Source organism: Plectropomus leopardus, chromosome 16, assembly GCF_026936395.1.
Source record: "Plectropomus leopardus strain MGB_pleo_1.0 chromosome 16, ASM2693639v1, whole genome shotgun sequence".
Classification (NCBI taxonomy): Eukaryota; Metazoa; Chordata; class Actinopteri; order Perciformes; family Serranidae; genus Plectropomus; species Plectropomus leopardus.
In genome coordinates, this window is record NC_142191.1 from 11,923,869 (window position 1) to 11,941,220 (window position 17,352).

Genomic DNA, 17,352 nt, shown 5'->3' on the forward strand with positions numbered 1-17,352 from the left:
TCCCATTTATCGCAAATACGTTTTTATGCTCGCATGAGGTCAAATTTCAGGCAGTTTGAAAAAGCCATATTTCGCAAAACTGCAATAAAAACACTTTTTTCAGAACTGGATCCTTCCGGCGTGACGCAGCAGGTGCTACAAGAGGTGTTACTGCATCGCATAACTCTTCAAAAGTTGAGGGGATCATAGAGAAGTTTTGAATCCACAATTCCTTTGTGAAATCATGTGGCTGCTTCCACGTATAGGAGGCTTGCCTTTCCATTATCGCTCGTACAACACGCCTATGTCGCCTTCGACTGGAAATAATGACGGTTAGCTTGGTTGTTGCAATAGAAATAAACCTGCTGGTGTTATGAACATCATTGCCATGCTTGGGATGTTATCTTAAGAGGAGAATTTGCATAACATCACTCAATAGAAACGCAGTCACCTTGCAATTGTTTTTTATTGACATTTCGAAAATACTGCTTGATTTTTGCGCAAATCTGTAAATGGAAACTCGCCTAGTGGGTCAGCCCTTACAAACCCATGTTTGCTCAGACACACAGAACCTGTTCTTGGTGATCACACTGATTAGGTATTTTTAAAGAAACATTGAGACATTCCCAGCAGTGTTTGCAACGACCAAACAATATTTCATAACAACACGAAAGAACATTTCCAGCTGCGTTTTTGGTAACAAAACCAATTTTTGACAAAACACTGAGACATTTCCAGCCATGTTAGTCATGAAAAAACTGAGTATTTTAAGAAGATGTTGAGACATTTCCGGTCATGTTAGTGTACCAAGACCAGGTATTTTTAACAACCACGTTAACCACAGCTTTGTCACAACTTAACATTAAAAACTGATCAGTAATAATGCATAAAGTTTCAACATATCCACTACATATGAAACGTACATATTAAACATATCCAACGTTTGCAGAAACGTACAATGCTAGCATTTATTCTGGCTAGTGGCTTGAAAAAATGGATCTCAATGGAGATCATTTAATCATTCAGTCCTAACATAATAAAAAATGTAAAAACCCAGCACCCACTTTACTTAAATAATTCTACACATGTACACCATTTCCAATGATAACATTCACACTTCAGAAGCCTATGAGTTATAGCTATTCTGGGAGTCAAAACTACGACTCTAATTAATATTTCATAAAGATTCTCCAAGGTTCACATATTAATGCCATTAAGGCATTGAGATATATTTTTTCCAGTCATGGCAGTAAGTTGCTCATATGGCAGTAATGTCATCTCATGGGATGAACATCGCATAAATTGTTAATGAATATTCCCTGTAAAGTCAATCTGGTACATGTGGTCCCTTGTGCTCTTTGTTCGGGACTGGCTTATATCAAATATCAATACTTCTGAGGTAAAGTAGATGTTATAAATTACAATATGCATTTTAATGAAGTAATAAAACCATCTAAAAATTACTTATATAATCTATTTATCTAGAAAAATTCAGGAATAGCACTGTGCAACAGAAGTTAATGCAAACAGTCACACCATACAGAAACATGCACGTTCATCATGATTTCATGATATTTAAAGTAACTTTATACTTAAAATTTCCTCTCTGACTTTTCTAGTTGGTTGCAGCTTTATTATAAGAGGTCTTATGTAATCATAAATACTGAACTCAAACAGTGAAGCAGCTTTAAATCTAAACAATTTTGAGGCAAATTGGCAGCATGTTGAAAGATTTATGCCTTGTATGTAAAATGAATTCAGTGAAAACAAAGCCATCTATTATTCATTTGAGCAGCTTTATGAACTGTTGTGCCTGCATAGGTTTAAGATTTATTCTCTGCCCACGTTACTGTTATGAACTCACTTAAACTGCATGAATGTGCTTCTGAACATCACATGAACACAAGCATTCTGTATTTGAATGCATTTACTCAAATATATTTGCTTTATTTTTGATCATGTGCAAGTTATAAAGCAACCTTTTTAATCTTTTTCGTGTGTTTTGGTGGATTTTGTGCGGCTGATAATAACGCATTTGTTTTTGACCATAAAAGAGCTTGTAGGCATGGATACTTTATGCTATCAGCAACTGCATCAAGATTAAGCCAAGAAACTTAGGCCAAGATTAATATATAAATATAAATCAAATCTAAATCAATTAATTTCAAATGAACCTACAGATAAGTTAAAGGGAAAGTTTAACACACAAATATGTATTTTTCATCTTACTTGTAGTGCTATTTATCAATTTAGATTGTTACGATGCAAGTTGCCAAGATAACCGCCATAAAGATGTCTGCTTTCTCTCAAAAATAATGAAACTAAATAGTAATCTGCTTATGATGCGCAAAGCACCGAATCACATTTAAAAAACTCCACAGCAAATGACTGATAAATAGCACAAGAGGAAAGATTTTTTTTTTTATTCAGGGGTGAACTGATATCAAAAGCACTGCAGTAGCACTTTTTGGGGGGAAAGATGGTGTTTTACATGTGAAAATAATTTAAACTAGGTATGTACGATAATATCAGCAAGTCATCGGCAGACATTGGCTTTAAAATGAAATATCAGAATCAGCCAACGTGCTGATTTTGGCCGATACCACAAACCATTATTATTATTATTTTTATTGACAAAGTGACATGTACAAAATATCAACCCTAAGTTGAAGTATTTTTCTTATTGTGAATTTTACATAGATTAAAAAGCACTGTATTTTATATCTCCATCTGCTGGTGGGCCATCATGATAAGAGTATGCAAAATATGATGTTGATTCCACTCCAGAGGAGACTTGATGATCACTAAAATTCGGTGGGGAAAAAAGTAAATTAATCAATATCGGTTATTGGCAGAAAAAATCCAATATTGTGCATCCGTAATTTGAGGGTTTAGAATTGCTAATGTACACCAAAGTTTATCCTATTTATATTTACTACCTGTGTGTCTTCAACAACAAAGATTAAAAGTGTTTGCAAAGTTTAAGTGAGATGCTAAGAAGTTATAATTCTTTCAGTGTCTTCTAATGGATACCAGAAACTCTCGGGGCCAAGATATCGCTCCATTATTTCATTATTGTTCCATTAACTGTTTCCCTCGTGCACTGAAGCTTTCAGGTCTTTAATATTTCAACACACACAGCAGGTCTGAGCACAGCATAGCATGGTTATCCTTGCTTTACATCTGCATTATATATGTATGTTTGTTTCATCCGAGTAGAGCGCTGCCATTGTAATTTAAATGTGGCCTCAGTGTGCATATCCCACATCACCGTCCTCATACAGATTCTCCCTCCTGCAGATAATCTTCAGAAAGATTGCTGATGTGAAGCGGGAGCAGGAGCACCAGAGGAACCAGGTGGCTCTCTCCATCCCTGATGACCACCCGGTCCGCAAACTCTTCCAGAGGTTCAGGCAGCAGAGAGATTCACAAATACCGGGAGAGTCTAACTCTTACTTTGATCATAACTGTGTGCAGGTGGAGCCGCAGCACCACCATCGCACGGACCCAAACTCTTACACGCAGTGTCCGTCTGCGTCTCCTCAGCAGCAGGAGTACAGCTCCATGGTGCAGAATAATGCACCCTGCACAGCAGGGGGGAATGCAGGCAACGGCTGCGAGGTGGCTGCACCTTCGAAAACGCTGGTCCACACTGAGACGTCGGAGCGAAGCAGCACACAAGAGGCTGGGGAGGCCATAGCGAGGCTCTGTGCTGAGAGCCAGCTGTGTCAGAAGGTCAACAGCCCTGCACGGAGCAGCAGCGCAGGTGGAGAAGCAGCTGGAGGTGGTGTCACTGGCAGCAGAGGTGCTCGAGGCTGGGCAAAGTTTAGAAACGCTGCTTCAGCTGCTCCAACTGCTCCACCTGCTCCACCGCCTCCTGCTGCCGAGCCAGAAAAGAAGCCACCAAAAGCAAAAGAGTGGCCAAAAGGATCCCAGTCCTCCGAACAGTTAGCAGCCGCCAACAAGAACCAGGACACGGAGGAAGGTGGAGAGATACGGAGCACAGAGGGAGGCAACAGTGCAGGAGAGGCAGGTGAAGAGATAAGCGCCCTGCACAAAACTGACTCCTGTGACAGTGGCATCACAAAGAGTGATCTACGCATCGACCGAGCCGGAGATTCAAGAAGCTCCTTTGAAAGAAGCCCGCTGGAAAAGAGCCCGATGGAGAGAAACCCATTTGAGCACAGTCTCGGGGTCGAGTCCCTCAAACACTCTTTTGTTCAGCCGGTGTCTGAGCAGGCGCTGCTTCAAGCCACCCTGCAGGAGGCCAAGCTGGAGCTGAAGGGAGACATTCAGAAACTGAGCGGCCGCCTGTCGGTGCTCGAGTCTCAGGTGAGCGAAATCCTCCGGCTGCTGTCCATAAAAAGGAGACTCTCACTACCACCGACTTCTTCCCCGAAGGCCAGAGTGAAAAATCAAGACTCAGTGGCTGCCTGTATGCCAGTCACACCGAAAGCAGATGAAGGGCCTTTTTGAACTTACAACCTGGATTTCTTAAAAAAACTGATTTATATAAATACCAGTTTGCATGTCCTGCTGGACTCTAACCCGCCAAAGACATTTCTGGCATTAAAGCACAAAACTGCATGCAGAAATCCCTTTCATGTTTCCTTATTACTACAAAAACCCAGGGATGTTTTTTATTGTCTTTTATTGTCTGGTGTATACTATAATGGAGAATTACAAAGAGAAACAGGAACAATTAGTGAACAAACAGTAAAACACCTTTTGTGCTGTTGTTGGTAGGAAATAAGATCATTTTAAAAGCATTACAAACAACACAGAGTTCTGTTTGCCCTCTTATCGTCCGATACTTTTAACAGAGGCTTTTGTTGAAAGATCTGAGCCTCAAAGGAGCTGAAGTCAAATCACAGTTTTTAAAACATATTTTGAGTCTTTGCGTAAAGCTGCTCATATGTTACAGAAAAGTCAATGTACTTTTTGGTCTTTGGATTTTTTTTTCAGTAACAGAAATGAAAAAAAACAAACAAAAATTATTTCAAAATCCAAATATGAAAAAGTTTTAGTTTTCGAGTCAGACATGAAATATATAGAATAGAAATTCTGTTTTTTTTTCTCCAATCAAAAGAAAAAAGAAATCAAATCAAATAACATGAAAACACAGACAAAAAACCAATTGTTTTTTTTCTGGAACCAAAAGCTGTCCTGTGTAAAAAAATGAAAAAACAAAATTTCCTGACAAACACACAGAGATGATTGTAGAACTTGTTTTGACAACTACAAAATCATGTCAGAATATAGTCCCAAAGCCATCGCAGTGCTAGTTATAATTGATTTTAACCATAAATTCACAAAATATTTTGATGCCCAATGCACTGAACAATGTTTTTTTTAACCTAGGACAACTTGCAGTTTCAGAAAATGAAAAAAAGAATGTTCTTTTGAATGTTTCTTTTTTTTCTTTTGATTTTTTTTTGATAGGAGAAAAGGAAAATTAAGCAGCATTTTTATTCTGCATATTCCATTTTTGACCCCATTATTAATTTTTGGATTTTGAAATGCAAATCAAATCACTATTAATTTTTTCACTTTTTTTTCTGAAAGAAAAGTGCAAAGAACAAAAAGTACACTGACCCAGAGAGCAGGAGCAGCTCTGAGTTGTATGACTTTGAAAAGACTAATCAAGCACAGTATCAGTAAAGTAAATTAAATAACACAGCACCACAGTTTGAAACAAAAACATATGGTTGGTTGATGCTTCACTGCAGCGTTGAGAAAAGTTGAGGTGAGCTCAACTTTTGTTCACACCTGTCGACAGTGCCAAGTGTCGGGGGTCAGTTTGACGCTTCCATTAAAAATGACTTGTAGCCGGCTGCTGTGTCTCTAGTAGAGAGGACGCAGCATTTGTCTTTTGGGTCAAGACTCTGTTTTTGTTGTCTTTAGTGGCTACTAACTTTAGAGTATTAAAGGAATACTTCTCACATAATGACCATTTGTACATCAACTTCTCACTCTGTGTTATGTGGAATACGTGATGAAAACTTTATTTTTCTCATATTGCCGGACCAACAAAGAATCCAATAGATTTCATGCTTAATCAGTCCAGTGCATGAACGAGTAGCTTGCGAGCACGTGCATTTGCTGATCAATGGAAAGCACGAGGAGAGTTAAAAGGCATGCGCTTGTCCACGATTGCTACTTGTATGCAAAAGTGTTTTAAATAGTGAGGTTTTAGCAGTAATGCATGCGTTTGAGAAGTATACGGCTGCAAAATGATGCTTGGATTACGCTGCATGAGTTGTGTGAAACTAAAACTGGATTTTTATTTAGTTTTCCTGCTGTGAAACGTGGCCGCCTGTTACTCCGGTGATCACGAATTAATCTATTATAGGATTCTTCGTTAAGACACTAAGAAAAAGTTTTCTTCACAACTTCGATTTAACATGGGCTGAGTAAGGGATATAAAAATGAGGATTTCGCGGGTGAAGTATTCTTTTAATTGTCAGGTAATAAATAACATGTGCCTTATAATGATAAAGCCTCATTTAGAGTTGTTTTGATAAAACAATCAACTCTTTGTGGTTTTGAGCACATCTTTTATAATATAAATGTCGGCCTGTTAACCCCTTTTTGGAGGATAATGGAATATTTTCCCATTTGACTCCGTCACTGTACTATGCATTCATTTTATCAACTCTTTAGACATGTTTATAATTGTGTTATATCTTAATTCCCATGCATGTGAGATAGGAATAGGAATGCAATAATGGTGGTTTAATAATAGATTTTTATTGTTAATTATCATTATCTCAATTTTCTTGTGAAATACTTATTTTCCTTGACAAGATGTGAATATTTAAAACTGGTTACTGCAACAAACTCACTGTACATTCCTTCATGTACTCTTGCTCAGGTATATTTGCTCTGATAGTGAATTTCAATATTTATTTCAGTATGAGTGATTTTATCTTAATCTGCTCATAAGATTAGATACTAACGCACATAAAGAGTTACTACACACCACTATGCAAATATGAACTGTTTGGTGATGCAAACATTTGCATTTATTTATTCTGTTTGGATAAAAATTATAACACTTAAGTAAATGAAAAAACAGCATGGTTTCAGTGATGTTTTCTAACTTCTGCGTGACTGCGAATCATCTCAGTATGAACTGTGCTGTAAGCATGTGTCTGTTAGTTGATTCAGAACATCTATTTTATATTAGATGTATAAATGAGGTTGCATGCATCCAGAGAACCTGTCGACAGTGAAATGAATAATGAAAACCGACGCCTGCTCACCATCTGTTGTTTCGTCTCCTTTGTTATGTAACACACACGTCAGTCTACGTAAATGCATTGAAAATTTCAACATGTAGATTGTTTTAATGTTCCACATGTATTTTTTTTGTTGATCTAGGTGAGTTAACCCTTTGAAGCCTGGTTTCTTTCAAAACATAAAAAGAAGGCATTGAGCACTGAAAGAAAAAACATGATCCTAAAAATAAGAATAATAAAAAAAAAAGACCTGAAAAGTAGTTACCCACCCCCAAAAAAGTCTGAGAAAGTTAAACAAAAAAAGGAAATTACTGTAGAAGCTGCTTTAAATATTATATTGATTTTGTAACATGATTTTAAATATGTAATTGGTATTTAAAAATGCACCTTTCCCCTAGCTTTTTTCTTTTTCCCTAGACATTTTTCCCTAGATTTATAAAAAATAATTTTCTAAATCTAATGATTTCTTGCAATTTGTGGAACATTTCTACCAAGTCGTTCATTGCCTTTTTTTCCCCCATATTTTGACAGAAATCACAGCAATGTGCCCATGGTTCTAATACCTTTGAAAGGCATCTAAAAGAAGCAAAAGAAGTGATGTCTCTCCAGGTTTCAAAGGGTTAAAACATATTTTTATATAGTTGTTTTATATGATTGTTTTTAAAATATTACTATATTAAATATTAATAGTTGACAGTAGAGATGGAAAGGAAACATGGGACAGGACACAGGGAATGACAAAGGTGCCAGACATAGAATTATAGTCACTTTTGGCATTCGCAGATATTTTCACATTTACAAAATAAAATAAAAAAGTAATTCCCTTTCACTTACTGTTTTTCATATCATCAGTGCTGACATTGTAATAATAACTTATACATTATTTATATATTTTTAAATGTCAAGGCAACGACAGCAACGAAAATCAGCAAAAATGGCTTGGACTCAAAATAATGTTCACAGTATATCGACTGTCTCATGTGTGCAGCCCTCCAAAACAGAAGGAGGCGCTAAAGTCTGATTTTAGTGTCTTTGCAAACGGAAAGCCAACAAACACATGGAGGCTGCAAAAGTTTGAGCTCAAAGTACAGAGAAGATCTACAGCAGGTAAATATTATTGTTTTGGAAGAAATATTTATTTACTTAACAGTTTACTTGAGACTATGGTCACAATGAGCTTCCGTTATATGAGTTTTAGGTCCGATTCTCATCTACTGCTATTAAAGCCGACATGACTTTTAAAAACAATCTTTGTTTTATGATAATTGGTTCTGAGAATGCATGGATGCAAGCAGTTTGCAATAAACATTTTTCCTGAAAATAAAGTGTGGGACGTTTCATTAAAATTAGAGTACAGTTTTCTTTCTTCTTTCATGTGCGCTGACTGTAGATTATGTAATCCAGAAACCATTTGTTATTATTTGGCATTATCCCCATGCAGGAAAGAGAAACATTAGGCTAGAAAATGTTAACCTTTAAAATCCTGAGCGAAGTGCTTTGATTTCTTTGGAGAACATAGGAAACAGGTAATGAGCAACTTTGCAAGAATTGCAAGAAATTAGTAAAATCAGAAAAATATTTTTAAAATGTTAGGGGAAAATGTTCAGAAAGCTATATTCATAATTGTATACTCAAGATGATGTTGCATATTTATTATTATTTTAAGGCTGTTTTTAACTCTTTTCTTTTCTTTTCTTCTTTATTTTTGATAATTTTTCTTTTTAAGTTTTGGTCAGTTTAAGTCCTTTCTTCTTGATGCATATTTACTCAATTTTTTTTTTTGTTTTGTTTTTTTTGTTAAGAAATCAATTCAATTTTCTCAAGTTTATAGGATTAACTAATAATATAATATGTTTTGAAATGTGCTGTTTGTGTTAAACAATTATACAATGTAAAACAAATATTTATCGTATCCAGTGGCGTTTTATGTGGACAAAATAGTGGGGCAGCAGAGGTGGGGACAGGTGACTGATCACTTACCTGTTAGCCTACTCATCAGCGGCTCGATTCCCCGTTTAAATGCGCTGTCAGTCCGGATACTTTTGTTTTGGCACGTTGTTCTGCTGCGTCTGTGTTTGGTAATCCGTTCAGATAGATGCTTGAGATCCAGCAAGTCTGTGCTACGCGAATACACAAAAAAAGCGTTGTTACTGACAAGCTAAGCTAGCAGCTAGCTGTTTTGTTCCGGTTGACGCTAGAATGGATTGTCCGGAGGGAGGTGGGCGGGATCTCCGCCGCACGTCATCAAATGCTCACAGCGGAATCAACCAATCACAGCAGCGTGTAGTAGTTTTTTTTTTTTCAGTTTATCGTCTCATAGACTGTATATAATATTTGTGTCTTTACATACAGTTTATGATCTGTCTGCATCATTCCCGTTCAGAAGTGTGACTCTGCAGAGTTAGATTATTTTCTTGAAGAAATGGAAAGAGAGTTTATTACTCACAGTGTGAAGCAGCATTACAATAACAAAGGTGGAGAAATTAACAGTGAACAATTTATTTTTTGTTAGCTATCATTAGATATAAGCAGGGAAACTTCTTGTTAGCTACAGTGCCGTTGGTTAACTTTAGTTTATCTGACTGCACTCCCTTTTAGAAATTTGCCGAGTTCTGTCTCCATGAAAAGTGACCACATTAATTTCACATAAAGCTATTGTAATAATAGTAATTACCGGTCACCTACTACCATTTAAGTATCTCTTTATGCTAATTTGAATGTGCCATCCCCCGTGTTTGATTGACTCCTCCTCGAAGGTAGTTAGCCAATCAAACACGGGGGATGGCACATTCAAATTAGCATAAAGAGACATATATATTCTAGTAGGGCTAACCACGGTCAATATTTACTCAGGTAATCTACTTTGTTAGTTATAATTTGAGGTAGCTTTACTTGGATAATTCAATTGGACTACTTTAATTCAGTGGGAAATACTGTACTTTCTACTACAATAGATTTATTTGACATGCGAGGCACTTCAACAACATGGTATTTACACAAAGTCTAAAGTATTATCCAACTTAACATGAAATCGCCCCAAAATATCAAGAAATTTGTAAAAAAAAAAAAGAAAAAAAAAAAGTGATCCCCCTCCATGTTTTAGTAATATTTCACATTTTTTATCAGGCATTTTTTGCAAAGTTGCTTATTATGTTTTTGAAAGAAAAAAACAATTTTCTCCGTACTATTTTTATTTATTTGTTTTTAATCCATATAGAGATGGAAATGCAGCTTCCACCTCATGAGGGAGACGAGCTCTCAGTGGTCGACATGCACACAGGTGGAGAGCCTTTACGGATCATCCACAGTGGCTACCCAGAGGTCAAAGGTGACAGCGTGCTGTCCAAACGCCGCTATGTCCGAGAACATCTGGATCACCTCAGGAGGGTGCTGATGTTCGAGCCCCGGGGACACTATGACATGTACGGAGCCCTGATCGTGGAGAGCGAGCTCCCTGAGGCTGATCTGGGGGTTCTGTTCATGCACAATGAGGGGTACAGCACCATGTGTGGACATGCCGTCATCGCACTGGGACGCTTCGCCGTGGACTACAAACTGGTGAAAGAACCAAAGTCACCTGAGACTCAGGTGAACATACACTGTCCCTGTGGGCTGGTGAAGGCGTTTGTCGAGTACTCTGAGGGTAAAACAGGAGGTGTGAGGTTTCTCAGTGTGCCGGCGTTCGCCTTTGCTACAGGTAGGGCATTCATCCTGAAGAAACTGTTTTCAGGTGTTTTTATATTCAGCAGGACTCACTGAATGACTTTTCCCCAGATGTGACGGTGACAGTGGAGAAGTTTGGTGATGTGACGGTTGACTTCAGCTATGGAGGAGCCTTCTACGCCTTTGTAGACGCCCAGAGGTTTGGCCTCGATGTGACCAAGTCCAGGACCCGAGATCTGGTGGACGCAGCTACAGCGGTGACCAACGCTGTCAAATCTCAGGTGAGAAGTTCAGATTGTACAACTGACAGGAAAAAAGAAATACTCAGTTAAATTCATTCGCACAGCATTCTCAGTGCAGCTGCAGGGACTTCTTTTTTAATACAAAATACACAATATGCCTCAATATAATAACATCCAATGTTTTCATTTTATGGAAGAAACAAAATTTGAAGAAAGCAGAATGAAGAATATGGCTTTCTTTGTTATTTATGCAGTATTATATAGAGTTGGACAACCCTATATTTACAGTTTTGGGTAATCAAAGGAACACAGAAAATTTTGTGTGGTGCAGCTTTAATTAGTCAGTCAACTGTTTCTTACTTGTCAAATATGCATTTGTCTTAGGGGCAAAGGGGTTGTCCACATACATTTGGCCACACTGTGTATGTTGTTTTTACAGTATATTTGACAGTATTTAAATTTTTTTTCACTCTCTCCTAGGTGAAGTTGCACCACCCAACCAGTGATGATCTGGCTTTCCTTTATGGCACCATCCTCACCGACGGCAAAGATAATTATTCGTCTGATCCCACTGCTAATATCTGTGTGTTCGCTGAAGCTCAGGTATTTTACTGACACCTGGTCATCTGACACTTTGAGGAGAGCTTTCTGAAATCTGGCTTCTTTAACTGGTTTATAAATGTGTTCTCAGGTTGACCGGAGCCCCACTGGTTCTGGTGTAACAGCCCGCGTGGCTCTTCAGTATCACAAAGGTCTCATCCAGCTCAACCAGAGCAGGACGTTTCAGAGTGGAGCCACCGGATCCCAGTTCACAGGGAAAGCTGTCGAGGTACCAGAGTTTATTTTGTTTACTGTTTTCTGGCATTTTTGTGTCTTAAGTAATTTGTGGACACACCACTGTGAAAATGGTCCAACAGCTGTGAAACCAGCTGCAATGTAACCACTTAGGGCAACTATCATCAGTTAATTACCGCTACAACTGGTGTCACAGGACCACATTTTGACATGTTGGCACACACACACACACACACAAACACAGACTCACAAGGTGAAAACAATACCAGTTTCACTGTCATCGCTGGAAATGACATTATACTTTTCTCTGAGTTAACAAGAACCTTTTTTAAGTATGTGGACTTTTGTAATTGTGGTTCTATTATTGTACCAAATAATGTGTGTTATCTGCTGCATGTCTGTGATTCTCTTTTGTGCTTCTGTTTAGGAAACCAGGTGTGGCGACTTTAAGGCCGTGGTGGTGGAAGTTGCCGGCAGAGCTTTTTACACCGGGGTTTCTCGCTTTGTGCAGGAGCCAGATGACAAGCTGACGCATGGTTTTCTGCTGAAATGAGACTCAAATGACAAGTTATTAAATATGGTCATACATGAAAAATGTTAAATATGGTCCTAAGGTACTTTTGTAACTTAGATACACTATGCAGGATTTTTCTATAAACCCCCCCCTGGCATTTTTCCTATTTTATTTCATTACAACCTGAATTTTTAAGTGATTTTTATTTTTATTTTTTTGTAATGCACAGGCACAAAATAGTCAAAACTGGTGAAGTGAAATGAAAAAAACCAACAACTTGTATTTAAAAATGATGAAAAATAAAATCCATCCTCTGCTCTGACTTAATAACCAGTTTGTGTGGGTCCATTACAAAAAAATCTGTTTAAATTACATATTGTAACACAACAAAATAGGTAGAATTTCAAGGAGAGTGAACACTTTTACCCATGGATGATAACTGCACAGCCCCAATAGGCACAGACCCAGGGGCCGAATGAGGGCGAATCTGGTTTTTTTTGAAGGTTCAAGTGAAATATTCTGTTCAGTAAAGTCCCTGACCACTAGATGGAGCCATTCTTTCATCCTTTTTTTAAGTCCACTTCCTCCTGTTCAAAGTCTGGTGCTTAGAAATAACTTTTTGACCCTAAATGCTGCATAAGAATTCATTCAAGTGCACGTGCTTGTTAACTAGATTAAAAAAAACTAAAAAAAAAACTGTTTTCTCCCATTTATTATCATCAGGTCATCGTACAATGGAAGGCAATATTTAAATTATAAAAGTCCAATGGAGACGTTTGACGCTGGATGGATTCACACGGCCGAGGGGACAAATTCAGAAGGTTTCAGGTCCACATGTGATGTTTGCTACAAGACTGAAAACATCACAGGTGGATCACACACATTATTTATTTTTATTTTTTTGTTGCAGTGTAAATCCAGCCAGTGTCCAGACAAGATATTTTATCTATTCAATAAAAACATAAAGGAGGGGGACGCTCCCTTCAGGGGGGAAAACGAGTGTATTGCATCGACTGGGTGTTGTTTTAATGTCATTTAGCATAGTAATTATGAATTTATATGTGCATGTGTAACAAGCACGCAACCTTATATATAGATATATGTAATCTATGACATGAGTGTCCACACTTGTTGAGAAATTGCAGATCAGGCCCAGGCCTTTGAGAGTACCCACTCAACAATGAAAACGACAGAGTTAAGGCCAGCTCTTAACAGGAAAAGGTTCAAATAAAACATACAGTGATCAGATATATAAATGCTGCACGTCAATAATGATGAATAGAAAAGAAACGGCTGCTGTCAAAACCACATCCGTCCGTCTGTCTGTCTGTCTGTCTGTCTGTCTGTCTGTCTGTCTTGTCTGTCTCACGACACAGTGTCTCAGTCCTGTAATGGTTCTGACTGCAGGAGAATGTCAAGAGGAAGTTCAGTCTTTTCAGTCATCTCTTGGACAGCTCGGGCGTGAAAGCAGCCCCGCTCAATCTACGAAATCAGTCCGTACAAAATGGCCCCTTGTGTTTTTAATGGATTCGTCTTCCTGTTTGGGTCGAGCGTCAAACCCTGGAGGAGTCTGCGAGCTGCACGTTTCACTCTGTGCATAGATTCTGACGTACAAAAACAGCACAGAACAGTTCCTATCAAACAATCAACTTTTACACCTGGAGGGAAACTTCTCTCCAGCGGGGGGAACGTCCTGCTCCTGCACGACGACTTCTTAAAGTGTGCCCAAACTGCTCCTCCATTATCTAATTTGGTCTGGTAAAAAACAAATTTTGGCTTCTGCTCCGTTGAACATTAAGAGGATGAAAGGGCCGAACGTGTTGTGCTGTGTGTGGCTGTGCGGCGATGATGAGAGGCCGAACTGGGTGGGAACGGAGGAGGGTTCAGAGGAATGTGCGTGTCAGTTCGACCCAGAGGGAAACTAATGACGAGCCGGGGAGGGCGAGCGAAACAAGGACGATGATCTCAGCCTCCTCTTAGAAGTTGAGCTTTGTGACCGGCCGCTCTCTGCTTGCGTCTGTGGTCTGGCTGTTGATGCGTTTGCGGTTGCGTTTCATCTTGGACAAGTCCTTGTCGAAGACCTCGCCTGATCGCAGCGCCGACACCAAGTCGTCAAACTCACCACCGTCGTCCTCTCCGTTCGCCTTTGCTTTCCGGGCCTTTCGCTCCTTCTCCCTCTGCTCTTTCAACTGGTGACAAAGAAATAAAAATTATTGTATTTAAAGATAAAAAAAAAAAGATTCCCTCTGAATTTATTTAACATCGCATCACATGAATAGTTTGACATTTTTGGTAAATACAACCTCAGAGAATTGGTTAGATTTTCAACAAACAAAAAAACATAGGGGATAAAAGGCAATGACCAAGTTGGCTTCCTTGACTTTTTAAAAATCATTTATCAATATTCTCATCAAACACTCAAGAAAGAAAGCTGATATATTATTTCAGAATAACAAACTATTTCCTGAAAGAAAGACTATGAAGCTGCTACAGCTATGGTAAAAATGAGTTCAACTTTTTATTTGTGTTTTAATCTTCTTTCAAAAGTTACGTAGTCTGTCTTTAACTCTGAATTTCTATAATATTTCAGATTAAACTCCATGATGTACGTATATACTGTAACTGTTTTATAACTGTGGTTCTTTTTGTTGTATGGGAACATGACCATACACACCTGAGCTTCCATTTTGGCCCTGCGCTCCTCTTCCTCTTTACGTTTTCGCATGTTCTCGTTCTCCTGCTGAGCCTCAGTGAATGACTGCAGGAACTGGTCGAAGATGCCAAAGAACTCATCTGGCTGCATCTTACCGGCGTCCTCACCAAAGTGCTTTACTGCCCTCAGGAACTGTGGGAGCAAAGAGAAAAGGGGCACGCAGGGATCAGATTTACAGCAGGACACAGTGAAACCATGTTTTACTCCTTCTTTGACTGTTTTACAGGAGACTCATTAGATCTCAGCTCTTTGAAACAAGAGCAGGGCACCAGTGGTGGAGCTTTGAAGCCCGTGTTAACCCAAATGTGACCGGCTACTGATTACAGCTGAGGCCAGAGACTGGAGCCAGAGCCCAAATTAAGGCAACCTGTTTGTTGAGTGTTTTTCACAGTAAGTTAAAAACGAGAACATCCAGATGTGAGATCATGCTGAGAACATACACCTACTAAGATGTGAATGTTAACGGCTTCTCTGCCCTTGACACGCAAACTATCAGGTGAGGCAAGGATTTAACTTATTATATCACTCAAATTAATAACTGTGCACCGCATTCAGATGTGATAGGTTTTTTTAAATTCTTTTTTTTTTACACAGTGGGACTTGATTTTTGTGACAAAAATGCTTTAAATGTCACTTGCTTTCTTTACATCATGGTATTTATGGACTCATTCACTCAAACCAGATGCACGCGGCCGTTTAAAGGGTCGGCGTCGTCTCTGGTTCCAGATTATAAGTACAGAGGCCCACTGTAAACACTCTCAAATATTTAACTGTGGGACACCGTAAATGATCCACAGAAGCTAATGGCTGCCATGTGACCAGCTGAGCATTTGGGTCGATGTTGCACACACTGTGGGGTTAAAAAACTCTGCACCAGTAAATGTGAACAGATGCATAAATTTACCTTCAAGGTGTCAATCGCTGCCTAAAAGGTGACTATGCTCAGGTTTCTGGTCGTAAAAAGCCCATATCCCTTGAAATAATACTTACTAGGAATGACCATTTGTATATAAATAGTTAACCCCCATTATGCAATAAAAATGTCGAGAAAAGTTTGTTTTTCCTTTCATGCCTCCATGGTGAATAAAGAATCCAAAAATGGAGAAAATTTAAAAAAAAGATTTGCTGTAGTTAAACACGGACCACTGTGACTTAAATTTATTGAGAATTTTCTCACTTTTTGGATTCTTCTTCACTGGAAGCATGCGCAACAAAAAAAGGGTTCATCATGAATCCAACATAACATGAGTTAAAGTACCTGATATACAACTGGTAATTTGTGGGGTTGAGTGTTCCTTTAATATAGCTGCAAAATCTATAAGGAAGTGCTCATTTTATTGGCCTTCAGCCTCTCATTTTGGCCACCCACACAAAAATGTAAATTTTGATTAAATAAAGTTCACAAAATAACATGTTAGGTTGAACACAATCATGTAAAATAAAGGGTGCCCAGTAGCTCAGATGGTACAGCAGGTGCTGCATATACAGAGGCTTGTCCTCATCGCAGCAGCTGTAATATCGATACCAGCCTCAGCCCTTTGCTGCAGGTCACCCCCCCTGTCTGTCCCATCAAATAAAGGCAAAAAAAAAAGCCACAAAAAAAATCTTAAAAAGAAGAATCGTGTAAAATAATATCCTCTGCCTCTGTTCCTGGTTTTCTCTCTTGACCTGCACACATGGCAACAAGCAGGCCGACCAATAAAGCGTCAGAGGTGCTGCAGCAGGAAGCTGAAACACTTCACTCCTGCTGTGAGCTTCTCCACAGAGGTGACTGATGAGGTCAACAACACGTGTAGAAACAGCTGCACGGAGAGGAAATAAGATGCAGACTTTCTGCATGTAGAAGTGACGGCGGTGCTGTTCGCCCTAACTTACCAGCTCCTTGGCCTCGGCGAGAGAGTCCTCCACATCGGAGAAGCTGAAGCTGGCCACGGTGATGAACTGACTCACCACTGACACAAACTTGTCGCCCAGCTCCTGCGGTCGCTTCTTCTGGTATTCCAGCTCCTACAAGTGAATGTGATCCAGGAGAGGAAATCAGAGTTAAAATTACAGGACCTGCACTAAATATTGTGTAACAGCATGACCGATACATAACATGTGTTATGTCATAGATCTTTGTGACTCACACTCTCCACGCTTTTCAAGCCGCTGCGCAGGTTGCCGATATCTTTTTCCAGCTCGGTCATGCTGCAGAAAAAGAAA

The 17,352-nt window shown here is 38.9% G+C and overlaps 3 protein-coding genes and 1 long non-coding RNA gene across 8 annotated transcripts in view; 2 read left to right on the forward strand and 2 right to left on the reverse strand.

The window, feature by feature from the left end:
• The window catches only part of LOC121955394 (voltage-gated delayed rectifier potassium channel KCNH5-like), a 24,943-nt gene extending 16,956 nt beyond the window's left edge, over positions 1–7,987 (forward strand). The window contains exon 12 of the mRNA XM_042503336.2: positions 3,280–7,987. Within this exon, the coding sequence (XP_042359270.2) occupies positions 3,280–4,455 (1,176 nt within the window). The 3' untranslated portion in view covers positions 4,456–7,987. The remainder of the gene's footprint in view (positions 1–3,279) is intronic.
• The window catches only part of LOC121955397 (uncharacterized), a 26,998-nt gene extending 17,103 nt beyond the window's left edge, over positions 1–9,895 (reverse strand). For both annotated transcript variants that reach the window (XR_015779061.1, XR_015779060.1), the window contains exon 1: positions 9,201–9,895. This is a non-coding gene — a long non-coding RNA (uncharacterized LOC121955397). The remainder of the gene's footprint in view (positions 1–9,200) is intronic.
• On the forward strand, positions 8,129–12,764 carry l3hypdh (trans-L-3-hydroxyproline dehydratase). Of its 2 annotated transcripts, none has more exons than XM_042503337.2 (6): positions 8,129–8,327; positions 10,438–10,917; positions 10,995–11,164; positions 11,606–11,728; positions 11,817–11,954; positions 12,348–12,764. In XM_042503337.2, the coding sequence occupies exons 1-6, from the start codon at positions 8,174–8,176 to the stop codon at positions 12,471–12,473; spliced, it is 1,191 nt and encodes a 396-aa protein (XP_042359271.2). In that variant the 5' UTR covers positions 8,129–8,173; the 3' UTR covers positions 12,474–12,764. The 2 variants fall into 2 exon arrangements, with proteins under 2 accessions (XP_042359271.2, XP_087945207.1); XM_088089081.1 differs by lacking the exon at positions 8,129–8,327 and adding an exon at positions 10,099–10,208.
• Positions 12,765–13,131: 367 nt separating this feature from the next.
• daam1b (dishevelled associated activator of morphogenesis 1b) overlaps positions 13,132–17,352 on the reverse strand; it is a 68,273-nt gene continuing 64,052 nt past the window's right edge. For all 3 annotated transcript variants that reach the window (XM_042503328.2, XM_042503325.2, XM_042503327.2), the window contains 4 exons: positions 17,277–17,337; positions 17,023–17,154; positions 15,109–15,279; positions 13,132–14,623 (listed from right to left, as the gene is read on the reverse strand). In XM_042503328.2, coding sequence (XP_042359262.1) covers positions 14,411–14,623; positions 15,109–15,279; positions 17,023–17,154; positions 17,277–17,337 — 577 coding nt within the window. In that variant the 3' untranslated portion in view covers positions 13,132–14,410. The remainder of the gene's footprint in view (positions 14,624–15,108; positions 15,280–17,022; positions 17,155–17,276; positions 17,338–17,352) is intronic.

Coding starts and splice junctions, on each gene's coding strand:
- l3hypdh (XM_042503337.2), top strand. CDS start 8,174: ATGTTCACAGTATATCGACTGTCTCATGTGTGCAGCCCTCCAAAACAG. Junction 10,918..10,994: donor GGCGTTCGCCTTTGCTACAG/GTAGGGCATTCA, acceptor ACTTTTCCCCAG/ATGTGACGGTGACAGTGGAG. Junction 11,955..12,347: donor TCACAGGGAAAGCTGTCGAG/GTACCAGAGTTT, acceptor GCTTCTGTTTAG/GAAACCAGGTGTGGCGACTT.